Source organism: Lytechinus variegatus, chromosome 5, assembly GCF_018143015.1.
Source record: "Lytechinus variegatus isolate NC3 chromosome 5, Lvar_3.0, whole genome shotgun sequence".
Lineage (NCBI taxonomy): Eukaryota > Metazoa > Echinodermata > Echinoidea > Temnopleuroida > Toxopneustidae > Lytechinus > Lytechinus variegatus.
The window spans coordinates 7,626,339-7,651,591 of NC_054744.1; the positions used below are offsets into that span (position 1 = coordinate 7,626,339).

At 35.7% G+C, this 25,253-nt stretch overlaps 1 protein-coding gene across 5 annotated transcripts in view; it reads right to left on the minus strand.

The window, feature by feature from the left end:
- Positions 1 to 25,253, minus strand: part of LOC121415181 (sodium/calcium exchanger 1-like) — a 94,735-nt gene that overhangs the window by 56,846 nt on the left and 12,636 nt on the right. For all 5 annotated transcript variants that reach the window (XM_041608329.1, XM_041608328.1, XM_041608330.1 and 2 more), the window contains exons 3-4: positions 8,110 to 8,204; positions 5,147 to 5,197 (exon numbers count right to left, since the gene is read on the minus strand). In XM_041608329.1, coding sequence (XP_041464263.1) covers positions 5,147 to 5,197; positions 8,110 to 8,204 — 146 coding nt within the window. The remainder of the gene's footprint in view (positions 1 to 5,146; positions 5,198 to 8,109; positions 8,205 to 25,253) is intronic.

Consider the following 25,253-nt stretch of genomic DNA (forward strand, 5'->3'; position numbering starts at 1 on the left):
AATTGAAGATTGCTTATCGTGAAACCAGATTCTCATCCAAGAACCCCATTCACATTCAAAAAATACTTTGAGAAAAAATTAGCCTTCCACGATCAGAGGGATATTCATCGATAGTAAGCATAAAAGGGATTATTCTGAAAATGCCAACACTGAGGCCATTTCCATAAAGGTTGATTCATTTTTCTTTGTTTTTTTTTATTTGTTTCCAATATTCATAGAAACTTTGGGTGGCTTGCTTTCTTTGGGTTCTGTAATTCCTATAGTTTTTGTACAGGGATCAAACCGTTGCAATAGTCTATGGGTTCACAGCTTAATTGACAAGAAATAAAAATAAAGTGAAAATTGAAAAGGAATTTGACTGAGTTCTTGCATTACCAATCCCATACCTGCAGGGACATATTGCCGTTACATGAACACGAAATATATTGTTAATAATGTTAATGAATAATCAAGATGGCAGCCAAAGATATTTCGGCTGAGGGCAATCTATGCATTAGCTCCAGTTTACACCCACTATTCATTAATCAGAGAACCTCATTAATCATAAAACATGAAGAGAAATGACACCCAGACAGAATCATTCCATTGCGTCATTGAAATCTCCCCATGAAAGACACCATATAAAGGATGGGAGCATAACAAAAAAAAAATGAAACTCAATCAGATTTTCTCTCTTTTTTTGGCACTGCGAGTCTTTTATTTGATGAATTTCCTGTTTAAAAAAAGATAATTAGAATGATTAAGCTCATGGAGATAGAACAAATCGCAATGTATGAAACTCATCCTTACATCATTTACCTTCAGCTATCATTTTCATTCCCTAAATCAAGGATTATTATTATGAAAAAATGTTAATTTATAGTAAGAATGATAATAATATTCAGTTCTTTTATAGCGCATAACACATAGCTGCGCATGTCCCTATGCACTTGGATGAAATTAAGGAAAGAAATTAGAAAGTAAGTAAAGAGTATTGGGCACTGAATTCATTACAAGTTAAACAGATACTTTTTCAGGGAAGTTTTAAACTTATCTATATCATGTATATTTCTCATATAACTAGGAAGTGCATTCCATAAGACGGAAGAGGCATGTGCAAATGAGCGCTCACCGTATGTTTTTATAATGGGAGGAATAGCAAAAATCCGCTTTGTGCTTGCTTGATCTTAGAGTATGAGTAGTCTGATGTAAAGTTAATAGTTCGGTTAAATATGATGGAGCTATCTCATGGAAGCATTCATATGCAAAAACTAATAATTTGAAAGAAATACGAGAATGACGAAAGTGAAAATAGAAATTCCACCTTGCTTCAGGTTAAAATCTAGTTGTACTTAAAAATTTTACAAAACCATTTATTGTCTTTAATAAGGGAAAAAGTATGATTTTTTTTCTACTATTCAATCTTTAAAATAAATGTAAAATTTTAATTCTCAGAACCTCTGGCAAAGCAATCAAACTTTTTGGAGATATGGGGTGGGGTGACGTGCTGAAGAAGATATTAGAATTTCATCTTCATATATGAATAACTACAATTAGTCTGAGAATCAGACCCAACACATATCATCAGAAATAAAGTAGCACTTCAGAACCGAATAAGATAATCCTATACGGCCTTGGAGCAAAAACAACATAATAATAATCAAATAAAGTAAATTAATGATCTGACCAGGATTCACGTGAATTGAAGTAAAACATACTGTCAAAGATGTCTTAAAAGAAAATGTATGTAAACTTAGAATAAAACGTGAATCGAGAGACATTTTCAATAATGACCAATTTTGTGCCAATTTGCTGCTTGATACTGGAAGAAAGGGGGGAAATCTGCAAAATCCATAAAAGTTATCTTGTAGCAAATGAAGGGATATTTTGCTTCATTTTCCCTTCTCATTGACCTACCTGTAAGGCATGTGCCTTTACACTGCACAAATGCCAGTGACCCTTTTCTGAGCATTGTCTTCTTTCTGGCTTTAAATATAAATTGAAATTATAATTTTGCCAACTATATGTTTTCAAAAACAGACAGGCAACAATTGCAATAAAATAATTTTATTCAAATCAAGCCTTAAATATTTTACTTAGAACAATATTTACAATGCCTCTATGTTTTGCATTTTCCTGTGCATGTACGTTACAAGCACAATTTGGATCTTATTAATTATTTTCTCTAGCTGATGCTTTTTGTTCATAAATCAATTTCTACATGTAAATAAACAAAGATTCCATACACTTTTATTCTGTTTCAGTACTAGTGACTTGCAGATATAAATGTATCATTTTACAACTGACTTTACAGGAGAACTATGACATAGAACTGTCCAAAGACAACTTTATTTCGCTATTTCCTGTTCCAAATACATCCATGATACATAAAACTATCTGTAACGTGCACAAACCATAATCCTTACTGAGGTTGACCTCTCCAAGTGAAACTGGAGTATACTATATCAAACCAAGTACAATGTATGATAGATGGGGCTGTCTTGGCCTTGAATACTGAAAGCTAAGGGATATATGACCGCCATTTTAAATTTGATTGTGAAATTGGTGATTAGATTTTGTCTTTTTTTTTCTAGCTAGATCTCCACAGACAAGCTGATCCCTTTATTCATCTTTAGACGAGACTTCACTCATACGTCTCCCCACTGAAGTGTTCCTGCAATGCAAAATGGCGGAAAGAAATGTCACCAGCAGGAGATTTGCTTTTAACCCAATTTTTATTGTGCTTTGACCGTATATATGAACAATCCTAGAACACCTGCCCTTTTCATAATCGATTTTTCCTCTGATTTTCCCTTATTCACAAAGCTTTTTATTTATTTCCGATAGAAGATGCATTGCATCTCAGGAAGCCTCTATGCACTATGCATCATCATCATCATCAAATTCGAGGCAGTGCTGCTTTTTTTTTTAGAAAGGGAACCGAATGATAATTATATCCAAAATTTTGTCGGTGGTCATCCGAACCGTCGTATCACACATACGACAGTGCAAACCCATTTCATAAAAAAATGGACTTCAAAGTTTACTATAATTTTCACACTTAGTCCCCAGCCTTATAACATATTCATTCGATACAAAAATACATGGTTGGAAAGGTCGAGACAATTGCTTGACATTGGTATATTCATTACACAAAACAAGGGATACAAGAAAATATCGCAAAAGAGCAACAAGCTTGTAATATCGGTTTGAATGGTTTAGATTTTCCTTGCACAAAAACACCATGGGGGATACAACAACCCTGACCGCGATTTCAATGCGGGCAGGGGCGGGGATGGGGGGCTACGCCCACCAATTTCTTTAAGATCAGTCAAAACGTTGTATCGAATTTTCACGTGCAAAGTCAATGCAGTGCCGATACAACATTTTGGCTGACTGCGCATTTGCATATTAAGTGCGTGCAGCTGTTGTTTGCTTTGCTACAGTACACGTTTCAAATGGGAAACTATTTTATCAATATTTTGTATGGCATCGCCATGGAAATCGCCTCACATCTCAGAAACTAAAATAAATTGCTGCCTAGAAATTTAGTTATGAAAAGAATAGGACATGTACTTTCATTTTCTGCAAAAATCTCAAAATCAATTTTTTTCTGGGGGGGGAAATTGACAGATGGTTTTATTGATTTCAAGATTTTTATACTTAAACAAAAATGAAGAATATTCTGACATACCATCAACATGAGTAACTGGAGATTGTCACCGATATCACTTCTGGATCCGGTCTTACGAAGAAGTGCGATTGATGTGATCAACCACAACTGTGGAAAGCCAGCAACGTCAACATCTGAAATGCATGCTTGTTCAAAATATTTTCTAGATATGATGATTATTCACATATTTGAAACTTTCTTGAAAATTTTGTAATTTTGGGGGGGTTTCAATGGATATTGTATAAATTTCCTGCAGAAGAAAATGATGATGTTGATGGATTTCCATACAGTTGAAACTGATTGGATCAATCATGACTCTTTGTAAGACAGGGCCCTGTAGTACTGCACATATTGACATAATTTTGACCAAGGTTGTGAATATTAAAACTTGTCAAAAAAGAGGTTTCAACATTACTTTGAAAATATCCAAATTATTGGTTGCCAATATACCTATTTTTCCTGAACATATTAATTCGCCCAATAGGCCAATACCCTCTGATACAAAACTGCATGACCACATGTAACCTCCCAACATGCAACCATTCTCTAGTAACCTGGTTCCTGCAAAAAGGTGCTTCCTGCCATTGATACAACATAACACTCATGACCTTTTTACAGTAACTTGACAATTTGCAATGTGCATTCTCTGCACAATGGTTTAGCATAGTACATCTTAAGGCAGATGCTTGGATTCAATTTCACTCAGATTTGCATTTCAAATCGAACACCAGTTTTACGGCAAGGCGTAATCAAAAAGCTTCCACAAAGCTACCCATATCACTTGTTTATTCCGACTGAAGTACGAGATAATATTACACCTCAAAAACCAAGTACTCGGCTCATTCCCCATGCATCCGAGAAATCATGTACATTTCAAAGGCAAATGAACATAACAAATGATTATATAACCTGTTATGAAATGCTCCTCAAACGGGGAGGAATTTCATGAAGTGTCTTGTCAGCGATTTCCAGTTATGAAATTAGCTTTCAACCAATCAGGTGCAATGATTTCAGTAGCTTACGATACTTCGCAAATGAGAAACGTTGATGAATCACCGAGTTGAACCCTTCATTGATCTACCTTAGATGTGAACTCATTATTTCTATCATACCCTGCATGATGCATCCCTTGAGGAAAACCACGGGTTTCCAAATAATATATTCAACTGGTTCTCCGATAAAGTCTTGTGAGGGGAATCCAACAAGATCAGCAATGAAATATCATGGACGGCTCCAGCGTCTAGAAAAGTTTGTTTTGTTTTTTTCTTAAGATAGATTTGATGCTGTAACATTGACACAACATTTTGCTCCAGTGACAATTTCTCCGGGCTTAATTTCGTCTAAGATGTAGGGTTAGGGTTAGGATTGCAATAGGGTTTTAACCCAGGGTTGAAGTTGGTTGTTTGATTAGTGTGTGGAATTTAGAGCGGAGCAAGTCTCGCGGAACCGCTGTAGCTACACAATGAGGTGTGTGAATAAAATAAGTTTACTTACATGTCATTTCCATTGGCTTTCTCTTCTGACGAATTCTTCAAATTCAGCTGACTGTAATGGATAAAAGCAATAAAAGATGCTTTAAAATCAAGAAATATTATCACCATTAACATATACACTCTGTGGTGATAAGAAAATGGTGTGATGTGATAGGATTGCATGTACTTATTAGTTACCAATATTGTATTTGAGACAATACAAGCTCATGAATATTTTTCCCCGAGTACCTAGTGTAACAACATTCTATCATGTTACATCCTTCATGATTACAAATAATTACAAAACTTTTGAACTTGCTACTGTTTCTTACAACTGACTCTAATTTAACACGATTGAAAACAATATTGATAATAACACACATAATTAATGAGGTGCTTTATACATGTTTCAAAGTGCTAAGAAAATAAAAGGGTATAACTATAAAGTACATGATATTTAGGAATATGAACAAAAAAGCCAGAACATCATTACTACAATTAAGAAGAAATGTAGAAATAATCAAAATGTATAAAACTTAAATACAAAGGATCAATTTAAGTCAATCAATACTGATGTTCAAAATCATAAACTACAAAAATCCTAAATATGATTATGATTTACAAGGTAAGGGATATGGTTTCATACCAACTCAATATGTAGAAGGGATGGATGCTATGGTCAAACTTTTTTTTTTAAGATGGGATTTCAGAAAGGACTTAAATATCTATATCAATGGTGCTTCATGTACATTTCATTAATATTACAATTAATATTGAATGCATAAAGTGTGTGATACTCCTATAAACTTTTTCAAGTATAGGCAATTGGCAGAATTTGAAGCATGTGAAATAGATAAAAATTTCTACTTTTTTTCAAATTTATATTTTTTACAATAATCTTTGATTCTCTTTCAATATCCCAGAAGCCCCTACTCCAGAACATCCTCAAAATTCACTGCACAGTCTACAATTTTCATTTGAGTATTGAATATTTCCGTATATATGTATATTCTTAGAACTGCTCCTCATACAAGGGCTTCTTCCTGCAAGTTGTTCTTCCAGAGAACGCAATGGGCTGTATTGATGAAATTGTCTTTCAAATCACGAAGATTGAACTCACATAGAAATGGATTGTCGAGATTTGGATTTTTAGGAATGGAGTGGAGCTCCAGGGGAGTATTTCAAGACTCAAAAAGGGTTCAGCACCTTCTATCCATCTGCTAGTTTGTCTCTCTATATATATATATCTGTCTCTCTACATGTATCTCTACTAATCCTCTCTTATCTCTCTCCCCCCCTTCCTCTTTCCCAAACTCTATCTCTCTTTCTCTTTCTTCCTTTTTTTCTGCACCTCTCCCTTTCTCCTTTCGTCCCTATTTCATCCATCTATCTATTTGACTGCTGTCTGTTTCTCTTATCTGAATCACGATAGTATAAAGATAATGATATTTTTATTTCAATACTGTTCGCAGCAAGAGCTGAATTGTACATAACTTTAACATAAAAACAATATGAAAAATAACAGTATCAACAGTGGAGCGTTGTGGCCCAGTGGATTAGTCTTCAGACTTTGAAACAGAGAGTCGTGGGTTTGAATCCCCGCCATGGCGTAATTTCCTTCAGCAAGAAACTGATCCACAATGTGCTGCACCCAACCAAGGTGAGGTAAATGGATAACGGTAGGAAGTAATTCCTTAAAAAGCTGTGTGCGCTATGAACGCCTAGCTTAGCCGGGTAATATAGGAGCGCCTTGAGCACCTAACACGGTGGATATGTGCGCAGTATAAATACCCTATATTGAAATAGAATTATAAAAATGCATGATAAAATATACAATCATTAATACTTTGGGGGTTGATATGAATCAACAGAATATTTTCAAATATAAGTAATTGCAGAAATTTCAGAATTTGCTTAAGATATAGTATACGAGAAAGCAGAATGGAAGAATTTATGATGCAAGTGATTTGGATTGGATAAATTTGACTGCAGAGGATATCAAGATTTTGAATTAGTGACATATTCAGAGTATAAGGAGATTGAAAAATGGAAATTATACAATGGGTAAATAATTAGAATAAAGTTTTATATACAAAGTGTTTTATATTTTGTTCTACTGAAACATTACAGATAGTATAAAGATAATAATGATCTAACTGCCCAATCCCAAAATAAACTTAACAAAATAATTTTCAAGACATCCACAAGAGAATTCTCGATTGTCAAACTGCTTTGAGCTCAAACACACTAGGTGGTTTCAGACCGCCTCGAAGTTTGTCAGTTCCAGGTATTCTCTGATCAGGAAATTTACCCCGATCAGAAAATACCAGGTATTTTGGTAATGTAAAAGCAAACTACTCCTAATTTCCCCGAAAGAAAATACCCGCTAAATAGTAGGTACAGTACTTGGCGAAATTATGAGAACTTTCGTGGGGATTTTTCCAAGGTCGCAGGTATTTTGGCAATGTGAAAGCAAATTTACGGGAACTTTTAGCCGAGCATGTCGTTGGGCGTGGCGCAGTGGGTGGCTGCTGGGCTAGTAATTTTGAATCTCGCGCCTTGCCTGCTTATCAGACCATATACTGCTCATGCTCGTAACTTCAGGAACTTCCCGAAGTGTATGTTTCGGGGCGGTGTGAATGTAGGAATAATTAATGGGTATTTTTCAGCCTAAAAAAAGTTCTCGTAATTTAACCGGGATTCTCATGATCGAGGCGGTTTGAAACCACCTACTGTAGTAGGTGAGGAAGAACACAAATATCCTAACATCTGACATTTCCAAACGATTACTGCCACGTCCCAACTTAGAGGAAAGTCTTTAACCTCAGGCACGGAAAGGGGATGCTAACATTCCAAATATTTCTTTTACGAAGATGATGATGCGAGTGTCAGCTACTTCAAATGTCAGTTTCAAGGAGATTGTTTTGAATTTTGGTGCACCTTATGAAATGGTATACGCTGATCGGGTTAACTGATACCACCTACCTTTGTGTTTTCTCCGCTTCCAGAGCTGCTAGTTGGCGGGAAGGCCCGTGGAATACACTATTCTTCTTGACTCCACCGTTAATCACTCTCACATTCTGTAAAATGAAACAAGGATGGAAATTATAAAAATAGAATGAAAAGTGTTCAATAAACACAGAAATGTGACAATAAACTATATAAAGACAAACTTTTCTCCTCTTTCATCCACAAACTCTTGAGAAATTTGATTACATGTACATTACATTAAAATGATTGAATTCAATCCACTTGGATTATTCATTGTACATTCAATCTTTTTATGCAGTTTTACACAATATGATTTGAATAGATATTAAATTCAAACAATACAGGTGGTTGTTTAATCAGGAAGCTTGCAAATTACAAGCGACTTTACAATTTTTTTTGGGGGGGGGTAGTAAATGTTACACAGCAGATTTCATTGGTATTCATTAAGTTCCAAGAAAGGATCACCAGTCATACTTAGAGTTACTCGTAATTTACAAATAGCTCCATGAAACACCTTGCAGGCAAATCAAATACTTCACCATATGAAACATGTATATCCTTTTTACACATTTGGTAGTCTATTTTCCTATATAACATACAGGCATTTGGGTGTTTTCTCTTATTAAAAACCAAATTGCTGATGTCGTCAGAAAGTCGTGTTTCCCCATCATGCTAAGCTGATTAGACTTAAGAGGAATAAAAAAAATGGTATCTATGATTATGGGTCAAAAGATTTAAATGCCACGATCTTGACCTTGTAATGAAGATAATGCTCCAGGGGATAGTACTCCTATTATTGTAAAATGTCCAGAACTGCCAATCCCTTTTTTAAACAGTCACTTTTTGAGAAAGGAATGAAAGTCAAAGTGGAAGGGAAAAGTGGTGGGAGGGTTAAAATAAGTGAATTATTTACCAAATTTGAGGGGGAGGCATTATATGAAGAAAGAGGTAAGGGGAAGTAATGAATAAAAATATGGTAAAAAAAAATATATAAATACATATATATATATAATGACTGAGTAGTATATAGATCTTTTCATCAATGATATAAAAAAAAATAACATAATTTTTATCATAATACAGTCAGTTTTGAGCATTTTTTTAAATTTAACTTTGAAGAAAGAACAGAGGTTAAGATTAGAAATAGACAATGGGAGCCAGAAATAAGGAGCAGCTCAAACTGAGCCAAAAAAATAGTTACACTTTGAATCCTGTGGAACAAGCACAATATAAATGAAGTTTCATCATCAGCATTATTATTATTATCATTATCATTATAATCATTATCATTATTATTATCATTATCATTATCATTATTATTATTATCATATCATTATCATTATTATTATTATTATCATCATCATAATTATTATTATCATTATCATGATTATTATTAAAATCATCGTCATCATTATCATCATCATTATTATCATTACAATCATTATCATTATTGTTGGTATCATTCATTCAGCAAAGAAATTACAAAGAACAATAGATTTCAGTATAGTGCAATGTTACATTACAATGTTACATACTAGAATCTTTGGGAAACCGGAAACCGCCAGAACGTCAGTTCTCACATTATGCTCCCCAGAACAAGGCATCATCCCTAATCCAATTACTTATATAAAACAATGTTTTCTGAGATACTTCGAAAGCCTCTTAACTGTTATCTTAAATTATTATCCACATCATTACAAGAATACAGATGCTCTCTCTACCTTGGACTCATTTTTCACATAAGCTCCTCAGAATAAAGTGTCATCCCTAATACAAATACTTAAGTATTTAAAAAAAAAGATTTCTGAGATTCTCTGAAGCCCTCTTAACTGTTACCTTAAATTATTATCCACATCATCACAAGAATACAGATGCTCTCTCTACCTTGGACTCATTTTTCACATAAGCTCCTCAGAATAAAGTGTCATCCCTAATACAAATACTTAAGTGTATAAAAACAATAATTTCTGAGATTCTCAGAAAACCTTTCTGTTACCTTAAATTAATATCCACGTCATCACAAGAATACAGATGCTCTCTCCACCTTGGACTAAATTATATTAGAAAAAGACACTACCCGCTTGGAATCTCTTGAAGGATGCTAATAAGATTATCTGATTGATATTTATTTCTTGGCCTCTCGGGTTTCATGCTGATAACGAGTTTCAGATGTATGATCCAAAGAAAAAAAAATTATGTGACCTTCAACTACAACCAACTCATCTGAAAATTATGTGATAAATCTTGTACTCCACCAATTATTTCCATGCAATGTTTTGCCATATTTTCTCAAATAGTTTTTTGTATTCTGTGTGCTTTGTTTTGACATGTATTGATGTTGATGTTGAGTGCATTGTGTGTCCATTTTAATTCAATGTTAAGTACAAGCAGGGCCTCCATCTATAATTTGGATCAATGAGATGTGCAAATTGTTCATTTAAATTTTGTATTTTTTCCTCTCATTTTAAATAATCTGTTTTTAAAAAAATCAAACAATGATTCCTAAAAAAAATATTCATTTTCTTTCCCGTTTTCCCACCTTTTCACCTCTTCTTATTATTGTTTATCAATACTATTATCATCATTACTTTGATATTACCATCACCACTATCACTGTCATCGAATCCTCCTCTACATTTTTCTTCTCTTTATGCTAATTCTTCCTTCTTGTATCTTCCGTTTTCGTCCTCCACTTGTCTCTGTTTGTCTCTGTTTACTCACATCTAAGAAAATTTCTTTGTTCCTTCTTTTTTTATCATTCTAAAACACTTAAATTCTCTTTAAAAATGTAAAAAAATGTTCTTGCATCATAAACATTAATATAATACAATTACAAATGTTCTTCAATACCACCTCCTCCCCCCCCCCCCCCCATTGCAAAAGCTCACTTCATCCGCATAGAATCCCTTCAAGTCTTCTAATCTCCAGGTTGGATTTCAAATCGCTTGCTGAAATTCCAAGATCAAGATGAATTTCCATAAATAGCCATTTTGGATTCATGAAAAATAGAAACTGGAAGAGTGACTCTTATCCCTCTAATCAGGTTGAATTCTTCCATCTTCCTGATGTTTGTTGATACATTTCATTTTTCTTATTTTTATGCATTTTCCTTCTTTACTGGTAGCATACTGTGCAGTTTCACATAAACAATAATATCATGTCCACTGGGGTCCTGATGAGGGATATGGGGCGAGAGCTCCCACCCCCACAAAAAAAATGTTGGCTGAAAAGATGACTGATCAGATTCACGCTGCTTGATGGAATTTGCAGAGAAAAGCAGATATTGACAAAATATCTGATATGATATTAACAAAATAAAGAAATCGCACATGAAACAGATAAAAGAACTAAAGGCCAATAGATCTTTGGAAGAATATGAGCGTTATGGGATTACATGCCTAAATGACACAAACTACGGTGGAAACAAATCCCCAAGAAAAATCATAAAACGTATTAGACAACAGAAAAAACAGACTATTCCCCTCTCTAGACTGAATTAGAAATTGAAAGAGATATCATTATAATGAAAATCAAAACAAAATCCTTGCAGCGCTAACTATTCATCTACCCTATCCTCTGAACATAAATGTAAAACGCAAACATGAAAACTGACTCAAAGTCCTACATAGACCCTTATTGAACTACGTGTACATCAACTCAACATGCAAAACTTGTATGGGTGGACTGGAGTTATGGCACAACAAGCAAATTTACAAAATTTTAGTGAAGCTCTTATGAATGAGATTACTAATGGGGAGCAAAGACATAAAGGCAAGGGAAGACCAAACACCTCTTAATACAATAGTCCACTACTTAGGTATTGTCCAACAAGAAATTGATTGAATTGGAAGAATTAAGAGCAATGAATTGAATTACATTGAGAGATGCCACAAAGGAAGAGTGCTTCCTCTTTGTTAAGTATTAAACTCTTTGAGCTTCACTCTACAGTAAAGGTCTATATCTAACACCTGATCTCCACCCCCCCCCCCCCACCTTCTTTCTGTCTTAATTCTTTCTTCCTATGTTTCTCTTCTTCTATACATATATAAATCTATCTATGAATCTATTTTCATTGCATCTTCCTATCTATATTTCTATTATTAAATCTACCTATCCAGCCATCCAGCCACCAATTCATCTATATTATATATGCTTCTATCTATCTACCTACCAATCTATCTATCCAACTACCAATCCACCTATCTATCCATCCATCCATCCATCCATCCATCTATCTAACTACCTACCTATATATCCATCTATCTAACTACCTACCTATCTATCCATCTATCTATCTATCTAACAACCTATCTATCCATCTATCTATCTATCTAACTACCTATATATCCATCTTTCTATCTAACTACCTATCTATCCATCTATCTATCTAACAACCTATTTATCTATCTATCTATCTAACAACCTATCTATCCATCTATCTATCTATCTAACAACCTATTTACCTATCTATCTATCTATCTAACAACCTATCTATCCATCTATCTGCAACCATCATACAAGTACCCATGCCCAATTAATCTTATAATCCTATTAGCTGACTGTTACCAAGGGAATATTAAGCATGCACTTTAAAAAGAAAGCATCTGATCTCAAAAGGAAAAGGGGGAGATAATACCCCTTCACAGTAAATGCCTATAAAAATAAAGTCTTTTCTCATTGCCATAAAGACCCCATGATTTCGTGCCTGAAAAAATTGACAAGCCAAAAAAAAAGGACATCAGTAAATTTGGTGGATATTTCGTCTTGGAAAACTTTTACAAGCAAAAAAAGGGTCATTGTTCATTTTACACCCCCCCCCCCCCCCCGGATCTGCACCTGACCTAGATGTATAATTACATCTCTCTGATTTTGAAAACCGACTTTCATCATTAATTCATCCAACAAGAGAAGATGTATTATCCCTATAATGCTCAAGGTCCCTCTTACATGTATTTTTGGTTTTCTACCCCCTCCTCATACAAAGGTATTTTCTTTATTCTATTTAATTTTATATAAAGAATGACTAAAATTGGTATTTTATGGAACATATTCCAAGTGTTCATATATTCATGTGTAACTTTATTATGATTAGCTTTGTGAAACAACACAAGACCAGCTAAATGTTGTGTGAACCCTTGCTAGTCCCCATAAAAACAAAGGGTTTCCCCCTTCACCAATCTATCAACATCCCCGTGAACATTAAACATTTACTGCCCCTTTAAAGGTTTAAAGAAATCCTACATGAAATGACATTCTCCGACAGTGGCCATAAATTTCCCCCTAGCACCGATCCACGATGTGACGTCTTTTTAATTTCCCGAGCACGAGCAATCCGGCCGTCTGCTGCCCGATAAATGGCATGCAATTTATGGGGTGTTGAATCTGCGACTGTTTACCATCAATTTAACATTGGCTAAATGCTGTCGCCTCCTGTGTTATCTGGGGATTTTCTGCACATTTGTCAGGGAAATGTAGCGAAACGAGAAAGTGACAGCATGGATTATACATGGTTACGCCTCCTGCACATGAAATTGCTGACCTATTTGTATGATAAAATAAAATAAAACCCAGACAAGCAATCTCGTGTAACCATAGGTCATCTGCCACTGGCGCCGTAATGGTCTGGTCTCTGTATCGTAAAGCTTAGCAATTGATCACAAGAGTGATTTCTATGATTGATTGCATTGATTATTGTGCATGATCAATCGTAAAAATCAGCTCCATGGTATGTTACTGGGCTTGGATCAAAGATTTGGAAGGGTAAGAGAGGGGCAAGAGGGGGGGAGGGGGCTCCAGCCACAAAAGACACTATACTAGTTTTGATAGGCAAACTCATTGTAATGAAACGATTTGGCCCAAATTATGTATTCGCACAGAGAGAGTAAAGTATGTTATCTTGTTTGCACTCCTTAGATCTCATAAATGCACATCTCCTTTTAAGTCATGCAGCCATGCAGGGCCCAAGTTCAAAACCAAGTCGTGTCTCATCTGATGGATGGTGACATTGAATTAAAACAACAATCATATCTGATCAATACAGAGCCAACATAAAACTTCAAAAGCCTACTTCAAATTTAACTTTAAACCTTAATTGGAAACTTCTTAAGGTATAAAAATCACTGTACTTAAAATTCAAAAGTAGATATGATACCATATGTTCAAAGATCCAAAGTGTACCGACTGTGATTATTAAATGAGAATATTCAGTAATAAACAGTTTACCATGTTGTTCAATTAGGAAGATAAAAGAATACACATTGAAGCCTTATTTCCTACAAAGAGGCTGAAGGTCCAAAAGTTTAAAGGCTTCAGCCATAAATAGATGTTTACCCAACCAAAGACTTGCCGATAACGACCTTTCTTGGTCTTCTGAAAATTCAGTGTTGTGAAACTGAAAATTTTAATGAAATTTCTGTCACTTTGACTGTTACGTTCCAACTTGCTACATGTAAAATACAAACAGGATACATGAACATGATTAGATCAATAACTTGAAAAATTGAAATTAACTGTGGCCAAAGAGAAAGGATAATTTTGCAAAGATATTTTCACATTTTAGAAAATACCAAGACTTGATGAACAAGAAAGTAAAAATATATATATTAATGTTTTGAGTGAGTAGATACAGTAGTCTGTTTAAAGCTTTAGTTTGACCAAGGATATGCAATGCAAATCATGTTTTGACTGTCATCTACCATTTTAATCTTTAAATATGTAGTAACCATTTTTTTTCCATCTGCTGATGAAAGTGCAATTTTTCTAAAATAAATTTTGGGAGGGAGAACTTAAGCTCCCTCTTATTATATTGTAATGCTATCTTTTTATCTATCAAGGCCCACTAAACAAATAAAGTTGAGTTTAGTAGAAAGCCATTAAAATGTCCTAGGGTGTTGCAAGCATTTTGATCAACAACATAATACAGCTAATTACATATCTGTTGGGATCTCATCATTAATCAACTTCCATTTTGTGATTATAATTTTACTTTAAACAATTTAGATCACATCTTTGACAATACCATGTGTTTTATGATGAAATCTCTCATTTTAACGGACAATGGATGGATTCAAAAATTGAAAATAATGATCATCATAATGAGTGAAATGCAGGCTTTGAGAATAGTATTTTCTTGATTCACATAGGCATCAAGATGGAGCTTACAATACAAATGCAAAAGTTTTTCATCCTCTAAATTACACCAACGGAAAATCTCTTGATGCGTGGGTAGCAGTAATATTATGTGAGCAAACTATACAGCTTCTGTGCAAACCATTACTGTTACACAAATCAAGGCCCCGCAATGACAGTGACAAATAGAGAAGAAATACTGACATTTAATTAAAATCGGAGCAGTGATAAATGAAAGTGCATTGTAATGCGTGAATGGCTTCTGCAGAGGAGAAAAGCTGAAGAAATCTTAAATGAGCTTGGAGATAGATGAATGATGATATGTCTGCATTTTTGCGTTTGGAAAGTAAAAAGGTAATTCATCATTCAAGCTCTAATAAGTAGGTTTTACAAAACAGGACTTTTTACTTCAGTTTATATAAGTATTATTAACTGTTTACGTTCAAAGAGTTCATAAATATTGTCCACCATTTCATGTCAAATATGATAATCCATTCAATCCTTTATTTCTGTGTAATTTTGTAAAGAAAACACAAATTCTTTCTTTTAATTTGTAAGGAGTACTTTATTCGAACCTTAAGGTACACCCTTGAATGTTTAATTTTCAAACATACATATAAACATCTGAGAATTCACTGGCATGTACAAGTAGTTTGAACTCTTTTTAAACTCAAAGTAACTGGTTTTCTGTGGGACACCAACAAACAAATAAACACTGCACCAATCTTCCCCACTCCCCACCAAACAATGCGACACCTAATTGCTTTTGACAAGTTTCAATGCCTCTAGCAATGGGATGGGTTTCCTATTGTCCCCTTCCCCCATCCACCAGAGCCCCCCTTCCCCTTTGTTTCCTTCAAAGGACACTGTGTGAAGAGCTCTTCTTATTCAAGGGTGTAGCTACTTACCACCCCTGGCAATGTGATTTGAATATAACTGGAGCTGAATGGCTTTTCTTTCTATCTTCAATGCTGGGTTTTGACTGGTACACTGTTGCTAAATATAGTTCAAGTATCTTTGTCATGGCGACCAATCTTTCTTGGCTCCATCTCAAAGAGAATTAACACATCAGAAGGTGCCAAAAGGTTCTTAAGATAATGACTTCAAAGGTTTCCGCACTTACAGGTTTTCAATTATTACCTATACAATCTTGTTTACATGTCTTGGTGGAGTTAATTTTGCTTTTGACTTGTTCAAATGACGCCATCAGATGCCTTCTCTTTCTCTGCTATACTGATGTAATATACCCTTTTTTTCAAAAGTAAATGTAGATCAGTACATGCAATGACTTCCTAAAATCAAGATTTTAATGAACAATTAATATTCATGTCGAAAATGATACACTTTATTATATACATTATTAGATTGGATAAATTCTCACAAAATGTTCATTTGTTTAAAACAGACCAAAGTGCCAGAAGAGGGGAAAAGAGCCTTTATTCCATAATACATGTACGACACCTCAAAATATCCATTCAGTGTCCAAACTTTCTTTTTTTTGGGGGGGTGTTAGTACACTGTAAGTAGTTACATTTTGATGACAAGTTTTGCATGCATGTGGAAAACCTTCCATCACATGTCCATCTCTACTTTATCTGTGAACAAGTCAACATGTTTAACAAACCAGCTCTCGATAAACGCCTTACTCTGCCCGGTTGCAATTTTTTTCTACGACTTTTCGGCCTATCTTTCCATAGAAAAGATAAGTCATTTTGGGATCTTTGACTTCATAGGTTACCATTACTTTTATGTTGTTCAAAAGTTTCACCTGCATTTCTATCTAAGAAAAGGATATATTTTTTATGATAAGTTTTTGTCTGTTTGGGATTATCATTTGAACCTGTAATCTTGCCATTGTAGCACAAAGATTATCCCACTGCACTACGCAAATGAGTTGCTCGGGTCATCGCCAATAACTTTACAGCTTTACAATTTGTGTTTATGAATATTCATGATGTGTAGTCTTTGACTAATTAAACCCTATTCTAAAAAATATATAAAAATATAAAAAAATATTGTTGGAAAATAATTCAGCCACCCGGCCCTGGTAGCTCTGTGGATTTTTGAAAGACAGAGGGGTCTGGGGATTTTTACCAGGGAGACAAAAAAAATCCCTCCAAATGGCACCAAGTGAAGAAGAAATAAACAGATTTACTGCGTAAGTCCAGCACATCAATCACCATAAACTGTCATTTTTAATGCCTCATCCATAAAGAGGCATCAAGCAAGAAAGTGGTAAAAATGGACTTATGAGTGAGAGTTCCCTCTTCTATAATGCAAGTGACTGTGACTCTGCATCAGTCTGAATATTTGATCTTGCCAATAGCTTAATATTGCAAAAATATTGTTTAAAAGGTGAAAGTAGTAACAGCAAACATGTATATCATTAGAAAGTCTGTTAAATCAAGGTTGATGTCACCGTATTATCTTGTATCTAGATCTGGTACATTAATGCACACTTACCTTTGTAAAATCATGAAATCTTAACTAAAAACTGATAATTGTGACAATCACTAAACACAGAGAAGGATATGTGGGACAGTGTATTGATATTGCTTCGAATTGACAAGTCACCAAGGACACATACCACCTTCACTCAGGAATTCAAATTCAAATCTTAGAGGCCGTTCTCATTACGCTTTCTAAAACTAGTTTACTGGAAACCGATTCAGGAAACCACTTTGAAAGATCGCTTTGCGAGCGTTCCCACTTGATCACACGAAAGTGGTTTTCAAAATCACTTCATGCAAAGCACTCTTGTTGCTATGGAAACGCTCTCAGTGGGGTGACACGTTTCGCGCGAAATTTGAAACGGCAGCATAGGCATTCTACACCTGTCGTGTGGGAGTAGCGCGCTCAAAATGTGTGAAGATTGCTTCCCGAAGAACGGTGATTGGTGATTGGTGATTTTTTTTACCTGATTGCTAAGAAAGCATGAATGCTTGTAAGCAAGCAACCAGAGGACCGACGGCTTAAAGTCCCCTTCGAAGGACCTGGTACTGAGGATTAATGCCTTACCAAAGGGCACTAGCGCACCAAGTGGGAATCGAACCCGGGTCACCGGAATACGAATCCCCCGCTCTACCGACTGAGCTATCGCGCCTCCACGGTTGTGTCCTCACTTTCGCTAAAACCAGTTTAACGAGGCAAAGCGACCTTGAAAACTACATCGCGAGGTGGTTTTCCAAACTGGTTTGAAAGATCGCTTCCAAAACCGCTTTGACCGTTCTCACGCGTTAGTTTCCAGTAAACTAGTTTTAGGAACGTAGTGAGAACAGCCTCAAAGTTTTCGAGCTAGAGCGTGTGAAAGGTCATTACAATGATGATTCAAGATTCATGTGTGAAAAGGCCCTATTAGTAATGTACAATACAACCTACTTGTAGTTTGTAACATGGCATTGCAAACATTGTCAGTTTAATAAATCCTTTCAGCCAATCACGGCCTTAACAAAAGCACACATGTACATGTAACTTTGCCATCAATCAAAAATGTGAAAATCATTCTCTAAAGCAAAGGACCCATGAAAACTATAACCTAAATGCCAATACATGTAAGCAATAGTCTGTTACACCAGAGCAAAGAGTCATGCTCAATTTTCCCCCTAGCCATCAATCAAAAAAGAAACACCATTCTCCAATCTGGGTACATCAACCTGTATTCTAAATGGAAACAAGTAAGAGTCCTAGTAACCGAGTGAAATATCAAGCAATTTTAGAATCATACGTCCACATAGATGACTGGTACATGTATGAGATGACATCCTTTTAAGGCATTGCACGTGCGTCAAGTCCTCGCCCTCGCTGACTAAAAGATTTGAGAACCCCGCCACCGCTTTTTCTGCTGTTCTCCTTAAGCCCCTTTCACAATTGCTGTTGCGACTACTTCCAACCGTTGCGATTGTGTGCATTATATATTGTGACCAAATGGTCGCAAACGATCGCGCGAGCAATTGTGAAAGCCCCTTACATCATAGTGGACGTTCACGTGAGTGACGTCGTTTCAAACGTCCAAGCTCAGAATGAAGATCAGTTGCAATGGATCTTTTTCCTTAAAAAACAGTTTTCAGTGAATCTTCACAAAATTAATGTAAGTTGTACGATGCATTATGTTTATCATATTTGAAATTGCTTTCTGAACTCCAAATATATATTGCTATTATCTCTCACATAAAAAGTAAAATGGCAAAAGAAGCTGCTGAAAACTGCTTATCTAAAAAAAGAGCCAATGGAGTAAATTAGAGAGTCAAAAGGGGCCTAAGCTTTCGATCCTAGCAGAATCTTCTTCGGAGGCAAAATGACCCGTAAAAAGTAATTAAAACAAGTGAAAGAGCAAGTGTGCAAAGCTTCACCTTTGCATTACCGGACCGGGTCATAATGCAAAGGTACGCCAGATCTTCCGGGTTGGGCAGCATGTCATGACCCTCTAGTTATCACAGTTTTAAATGGACATACATGTATACACAAGTGTTGACACACATGATCAGTTGACTGATACGCCGTTCTTGTTCACTTATTCTAAAACTCCCTATTCTGGTCTGTGATGGATATCGCATGGTCAGTTATATCATGGACCTACGGTTATATATTTTCAAACACTCAAGATTGTTTCCTAGTAACATAGTATAGGGTGCTAATTACATGTATTTGTGACTGACACTGATATATAGCCCACTGTTGATTTTTATTATTGTACCCCCCCCCCCTTCTACATTCAATAACCCTCTCTCTCTATCTATCTATCTTCTTTTCTGTTCTTTCGATACCAATCTCTTCATCCTTTCTGGCCATGCCGCCATCAGTTCTGTTGATAAATTTGTTCCGTGTCTACTTTAATAATTCCCAAATTCTGATTTCACATTCAATCCTGCGACCTTGAAGAAATCCACGCACAAGTTCTCTAATCTTGAAAAGCACAGACTGACTCGCAGGTATTTTTCTTTCAGGTAAATATCTTGTTTTCACACTGGAAAAAAATGGGGGGTTTTCTCATTGATAAGGTGTAAAAGCACCCAAGTTAAAGATGTAGGGTAAACTTTGTATCTTGGGTTGCAACTCTTGACCTACATGTATAACTTGTCCAGATTGACCTTAACCAAACTTGACAGAATTTCTCACGAAATGGGCACCACTGGAGTGATTAGTTTACGCAAATCTCTAAAGGCCTGTTCTAACAAACAATGATACCAATGGTTGCACTGAATGGCTGCATTCAAATATGAATGAAATACAAGTTATTTGTAATTTCAGGATTTTCTCTTATCCACAGTATTTGTTGATGTAATGAGCCACATGTAGGCAGAATTCAAGCTCATATGAGGCGGTAGTATAAATTGTCTTACATGTAATTGTAGGCCTTCATACACTCTAGAGGAAGTCGAAAGGGACAACTGGGTAAATTACTGAAATGAAAATAATCAGACTTTTTTTATTTATTCAGCTTAAATGCTGTTGCAAAAGTACACGTAACACTTTGAATAATCAAAGATTGCTTTCTAAATTTACAGCATTTTTTATATTCATAAACCTGCACCAAAGAGCTGTAAACCCAATTTCGCTCTATGCAGTGCAGTCTCTGGAAGAAAACTCCATAACTTCACATTCCCGGGATGGTTTCACACTTTGGTAACAAAACTTGGGCCTGGATCGATCGATATTATTAAATTCATGCAAACTCATTTTGTTGCTTCCACACGTTTCATACAGAGTATCATCATCAGTATTTCATGAGCTGCATCTCCTTTCCCTAAGTGTCAACCTACATTGTATCTGATGGATAATGGCTGGCAGTGTGGACAGGCCCACTCAAGGAGTATTTCCATCTCTCTTGATGTTCCATTGACACCCCTTTAACTGAGTATTATAACTCCTTTAGATGGGGCTGCGTTCAGGTGATTTTCAAAATCAAGCGGGCATCACAAAATGAATCATAATTCAAGACGTAAATGTAAACACAAATATGGATGGATTGCATTTTAGCGAGTTTTCGACCATGCTGATTTGTTCCACATTTCATGCCCATCTAATTACACACTGTGCAATAATGGAAGTCAGTCACTACGATGACATTACTAATTTGTGATTAAGTTCTGTCGCATCCAAGCAATTTTTAGTGACCATTGTTCTGTACAACCGTCTTTCAAAACACTTTTGTTTTCAGTGTTTCATTTTCAGGTTTTGACAGGCATTCATCTTTGATGAACCCAACCATGGTTGAAACTATTTCAAAATTTCTTTAAAAATCATGTTGCCAGGGCACAAAGACTAAAGAGGCGACCGAACGCAGCACATCAGAAGTCATGAATACATCAATTATCGCAGAACTGGAAATAGACTTCATATCATTGTATGTCGTCAGGTCGTCGTCGAGTGGATGCTAAGATTCCATTTCTTTCCTGTTCAGATCAGGGGACATTTCACAAGGCATATTGTCCATGACTTCCATAAGATAACTGTTATAAGCTACTAAAATCATGTCATCCGATTGGCTCATACCAAATTTATCAGTGACTGATAATCAAAGACAAGACGCACTCCCCTCATGCTAGCCTACATGTATCTGCATGAACAAGATTGTATATCTGAAAAAAGCAAAATCACAGCCGTTTTTCGAAGATAGATGTAATCACCAATTTGTGACTGCAATGCATGCACACACAACTAAAGGTTTCTTACAATCGATTTAAAATGGATTCAATATTCCCGATCATTCCTGTGAATGAATGACGGGGGGGGGGTGGTGATGATAGACCACTCAGATTTGATTCTCAATGGTTTTGTCACACTCACGTGCCACCTAATACCCATCCCATTTGAACAATCTTTTTGTCAAGTACTCAGGATTATTTTATTAGCTTCTCTTTTTTAACAAAAAGGGCAGAAAATTATAATCATATATCAGACATTTTCATGCTCCAAAACTGATATAAGATCATGTTTCAAAACTGATATAAAAATGATGGTTTTCGGCAGGAATATATTACCGAAGAAGATTAATTGATAGTGGTGATTATATTGGCGACTAAAACTTATTTTGTTGGTGAGTCTTACTAAATTTAATGAGTTTTTGTGACAGGAAAGTGGTGAATCAGTGTCCACGGATACCCAAACCAAAAAATGAAAACCGTTTGGATATCCGTTTGGTGGCAGCACTAATTTTATGTCATGTTTAGACATTTGGGAATGAAAAAGTAGTTCACAATTGTCTGCCTCATAGTCAGTGAATAGCCAAATAACTTTTCAGCTTTTTTTTTGCATTTGGACACTACCTGTATCTACAGCAGAATTTTATACATTCCAACAAAAACTTGACCTTTTTTTTAAATCAGTGAATACATGCATTTGGGCTTTGGCTGGGGAATAATTCATTTTAACTCCTTTCAAATATGGAGCATATGTCGGGCATGCACCATACATGAGGCTCTCACATGATCTAGTGAGAACTCTCATGACTCGAGCTGAAGAAATTGTTTTTCTGAATCTAAAGCAAACACGGGCTGATGAAGAATCGTCTCGTGTGCTGAATTTGGATGACTTTTTATCATCTGGCATCTGGCTATCAGTAAGAACGGATGAGTCTCTATTTCCATCCCAAAATGACAAGCATGTTTGATTTAGAAAATTAGTGAATAGAATATGCATTTGGGCTTTGGCGGGGGATAATTTATTATAACGCCTTTCAAATACGGAGCCTATGTTGGGCATGCACCATACACTGTACATGAGGCTGGCTTTCACATGATCTAGTGAGAACCCTCATGACACGAGCTGAAGAAATTTTTTTTCTGAATCTAAAGCAAACACGGGCTGATGAAGAATCGTCTCGTGTGCTGAATTTGGATGACTTTTTTTATTATCTGGCATCTGGCTATCAGTAAAAACGGATGAGTTTCTATTTCCTACCCACAATGCCGAGCATGATTGATATCGATAGCTTTCAGCCGTAAATCATACAATCCTCCATATATCAATCTCTATTCTATTCATTCTCACTTCAGACCTGCATTAACCACTTTCACACTGCCAAGCCTCAGCCTTGGTATATCATTGCCACTTGTGAATCAGATGGGAGATTTACCAAATACACATATAGCATACATGTATAGTCAGGAGTAGCCTAGATTGACCTATTGGCTTTTTGCTATTCCCTCACATCCCATTCATTACTTTATATATTTTTTTGTTTTGGTTATTTTGACAAAATTGTACAATTTCATTGTGATTCTACTCTGTTATTATAGAATCACTGATTGATTTGATCTCCATGTACTGCATCTTGTTTGTTTTAAAAGATGTAAAATAATCTAAGGTTGAATTTGAATTTGAATATATTTGTTTCTGAGAATGTATTGACTCCGGATGAGAAAAATTAACCTAAAACCCAGGTTGATGGAGATGGGCCAACTGAAATAATTCATCTTGTTCTTTATATATTATAACCAGAATCCATGTAGACAGGGAGTTTAATTCAGTCTGATTAACTTCCAGTCAGATGCAAGGCTTTGCCAGCACCGACAGAGCGACATGTTGAAATGTCAGCGGTACATAATATCTTGACATTTCAATCAAACTAACAAGAGCATTACCGTTGCTGACGTGATCAATAAGATATGAAGTAGAACATTTTTATACTGTATCAAAGAACAAATTCAAGTGTAGGCTACATGTTGCCATTTCAATTATTGTCATTTTAAATCCTGACAATATGCTATTGAATAAAACAGACTATACAGGTACATGCATGTTTCTAGGGCAAGCAGGGCTAGTCCTCTCTGTGAGTGAGTCAGCCCACTTTGTGATTATCAGGTTTGGATGATTTTTATATTGATAATGTATACATGTAAGGGCCGTCTGCACCATCCCGAGTTTTCAAATTAGCACGCTATTTCTGATCCGCCAAATTATCCCGATCTGAAAAATCTCGAGATTATTTGCAATGGAGACGCAATTACCGCGCTAGTTCGTAGGATTAATCTCGAGATTGCAATCCCAAGTCAACTTGGGATTATTTGCAATATAGCGCGCTATTTCACAAATTATCGCGCTAATTCGTAGGTGCAGACACACTCAGGATTATTTATTCACTGCCGCAGACCATTATGCATCGATGCCTCACTCAAGCAGGAATCGCTCTTCTTGCGATGGTGGAGACGGGGTTTTATTCAATCTCGAGATTAATCGCGAAGAGGGCCGATCGGTCTAAAATTTTGAGATTGGGCAAAACTCGGGATGGTACAGCACCGCCTGTAGAGACAGAAAAAGTAACAAACACTAACACAACATAATTATAATGGTGCTGTTTTATAGAGCGCACAGACTGTCCAAAGATGCTCACGGCCCTATCCTAGCAATAGATCATGTCTATTAAAACAATAACCCAAATTTCACAAAGTATTATTTTACTATATGAACATATATGGTAGAGTTGCGAAAGATAGAAAGTAAGACAAGAGAGAAGGACAAGAATTGAGAGAAATGGAATGAGAAAGGGCGATGTTTTACCGATGAAAGATGAGAGGATCCCAAGATACACAAGCTGGCTAGAATGATACCCTCAGGAATGATACAAGCCAGCCTGATTCATCTTGAATTAGAATTGTATTCATCACAATCTAACGTCATGCACATATATAGTTCTTGTCTGCACCCCCCCCCCCCATATAAACAGGCCCCAAACTTTGTATTTCACTACTTTGCAGAAAGGTTTTTCTGAAAATAATTACCGGTAAATAAGAAAAACAACTACAAGCAGAAAAATTATTACAAATTTCTGAAAGTGAACACTGTTGGCATTAACATGTTCATGTACCTCTCCAAGATAGGCATAGTAATCCTCCACTTCAAGCTTCCATCAATAATTGTATGAAATTTACTTTGCATTGAATGCTCTACAGAAATAACTTATCATATGGCAAAAATATTCCATCCACATTCATTGGATATGAATTTCACACTGTAAAATGATTCCTGAAGTCTACATGGCATAATAATTTGTATATTCATTTTGGGGGACC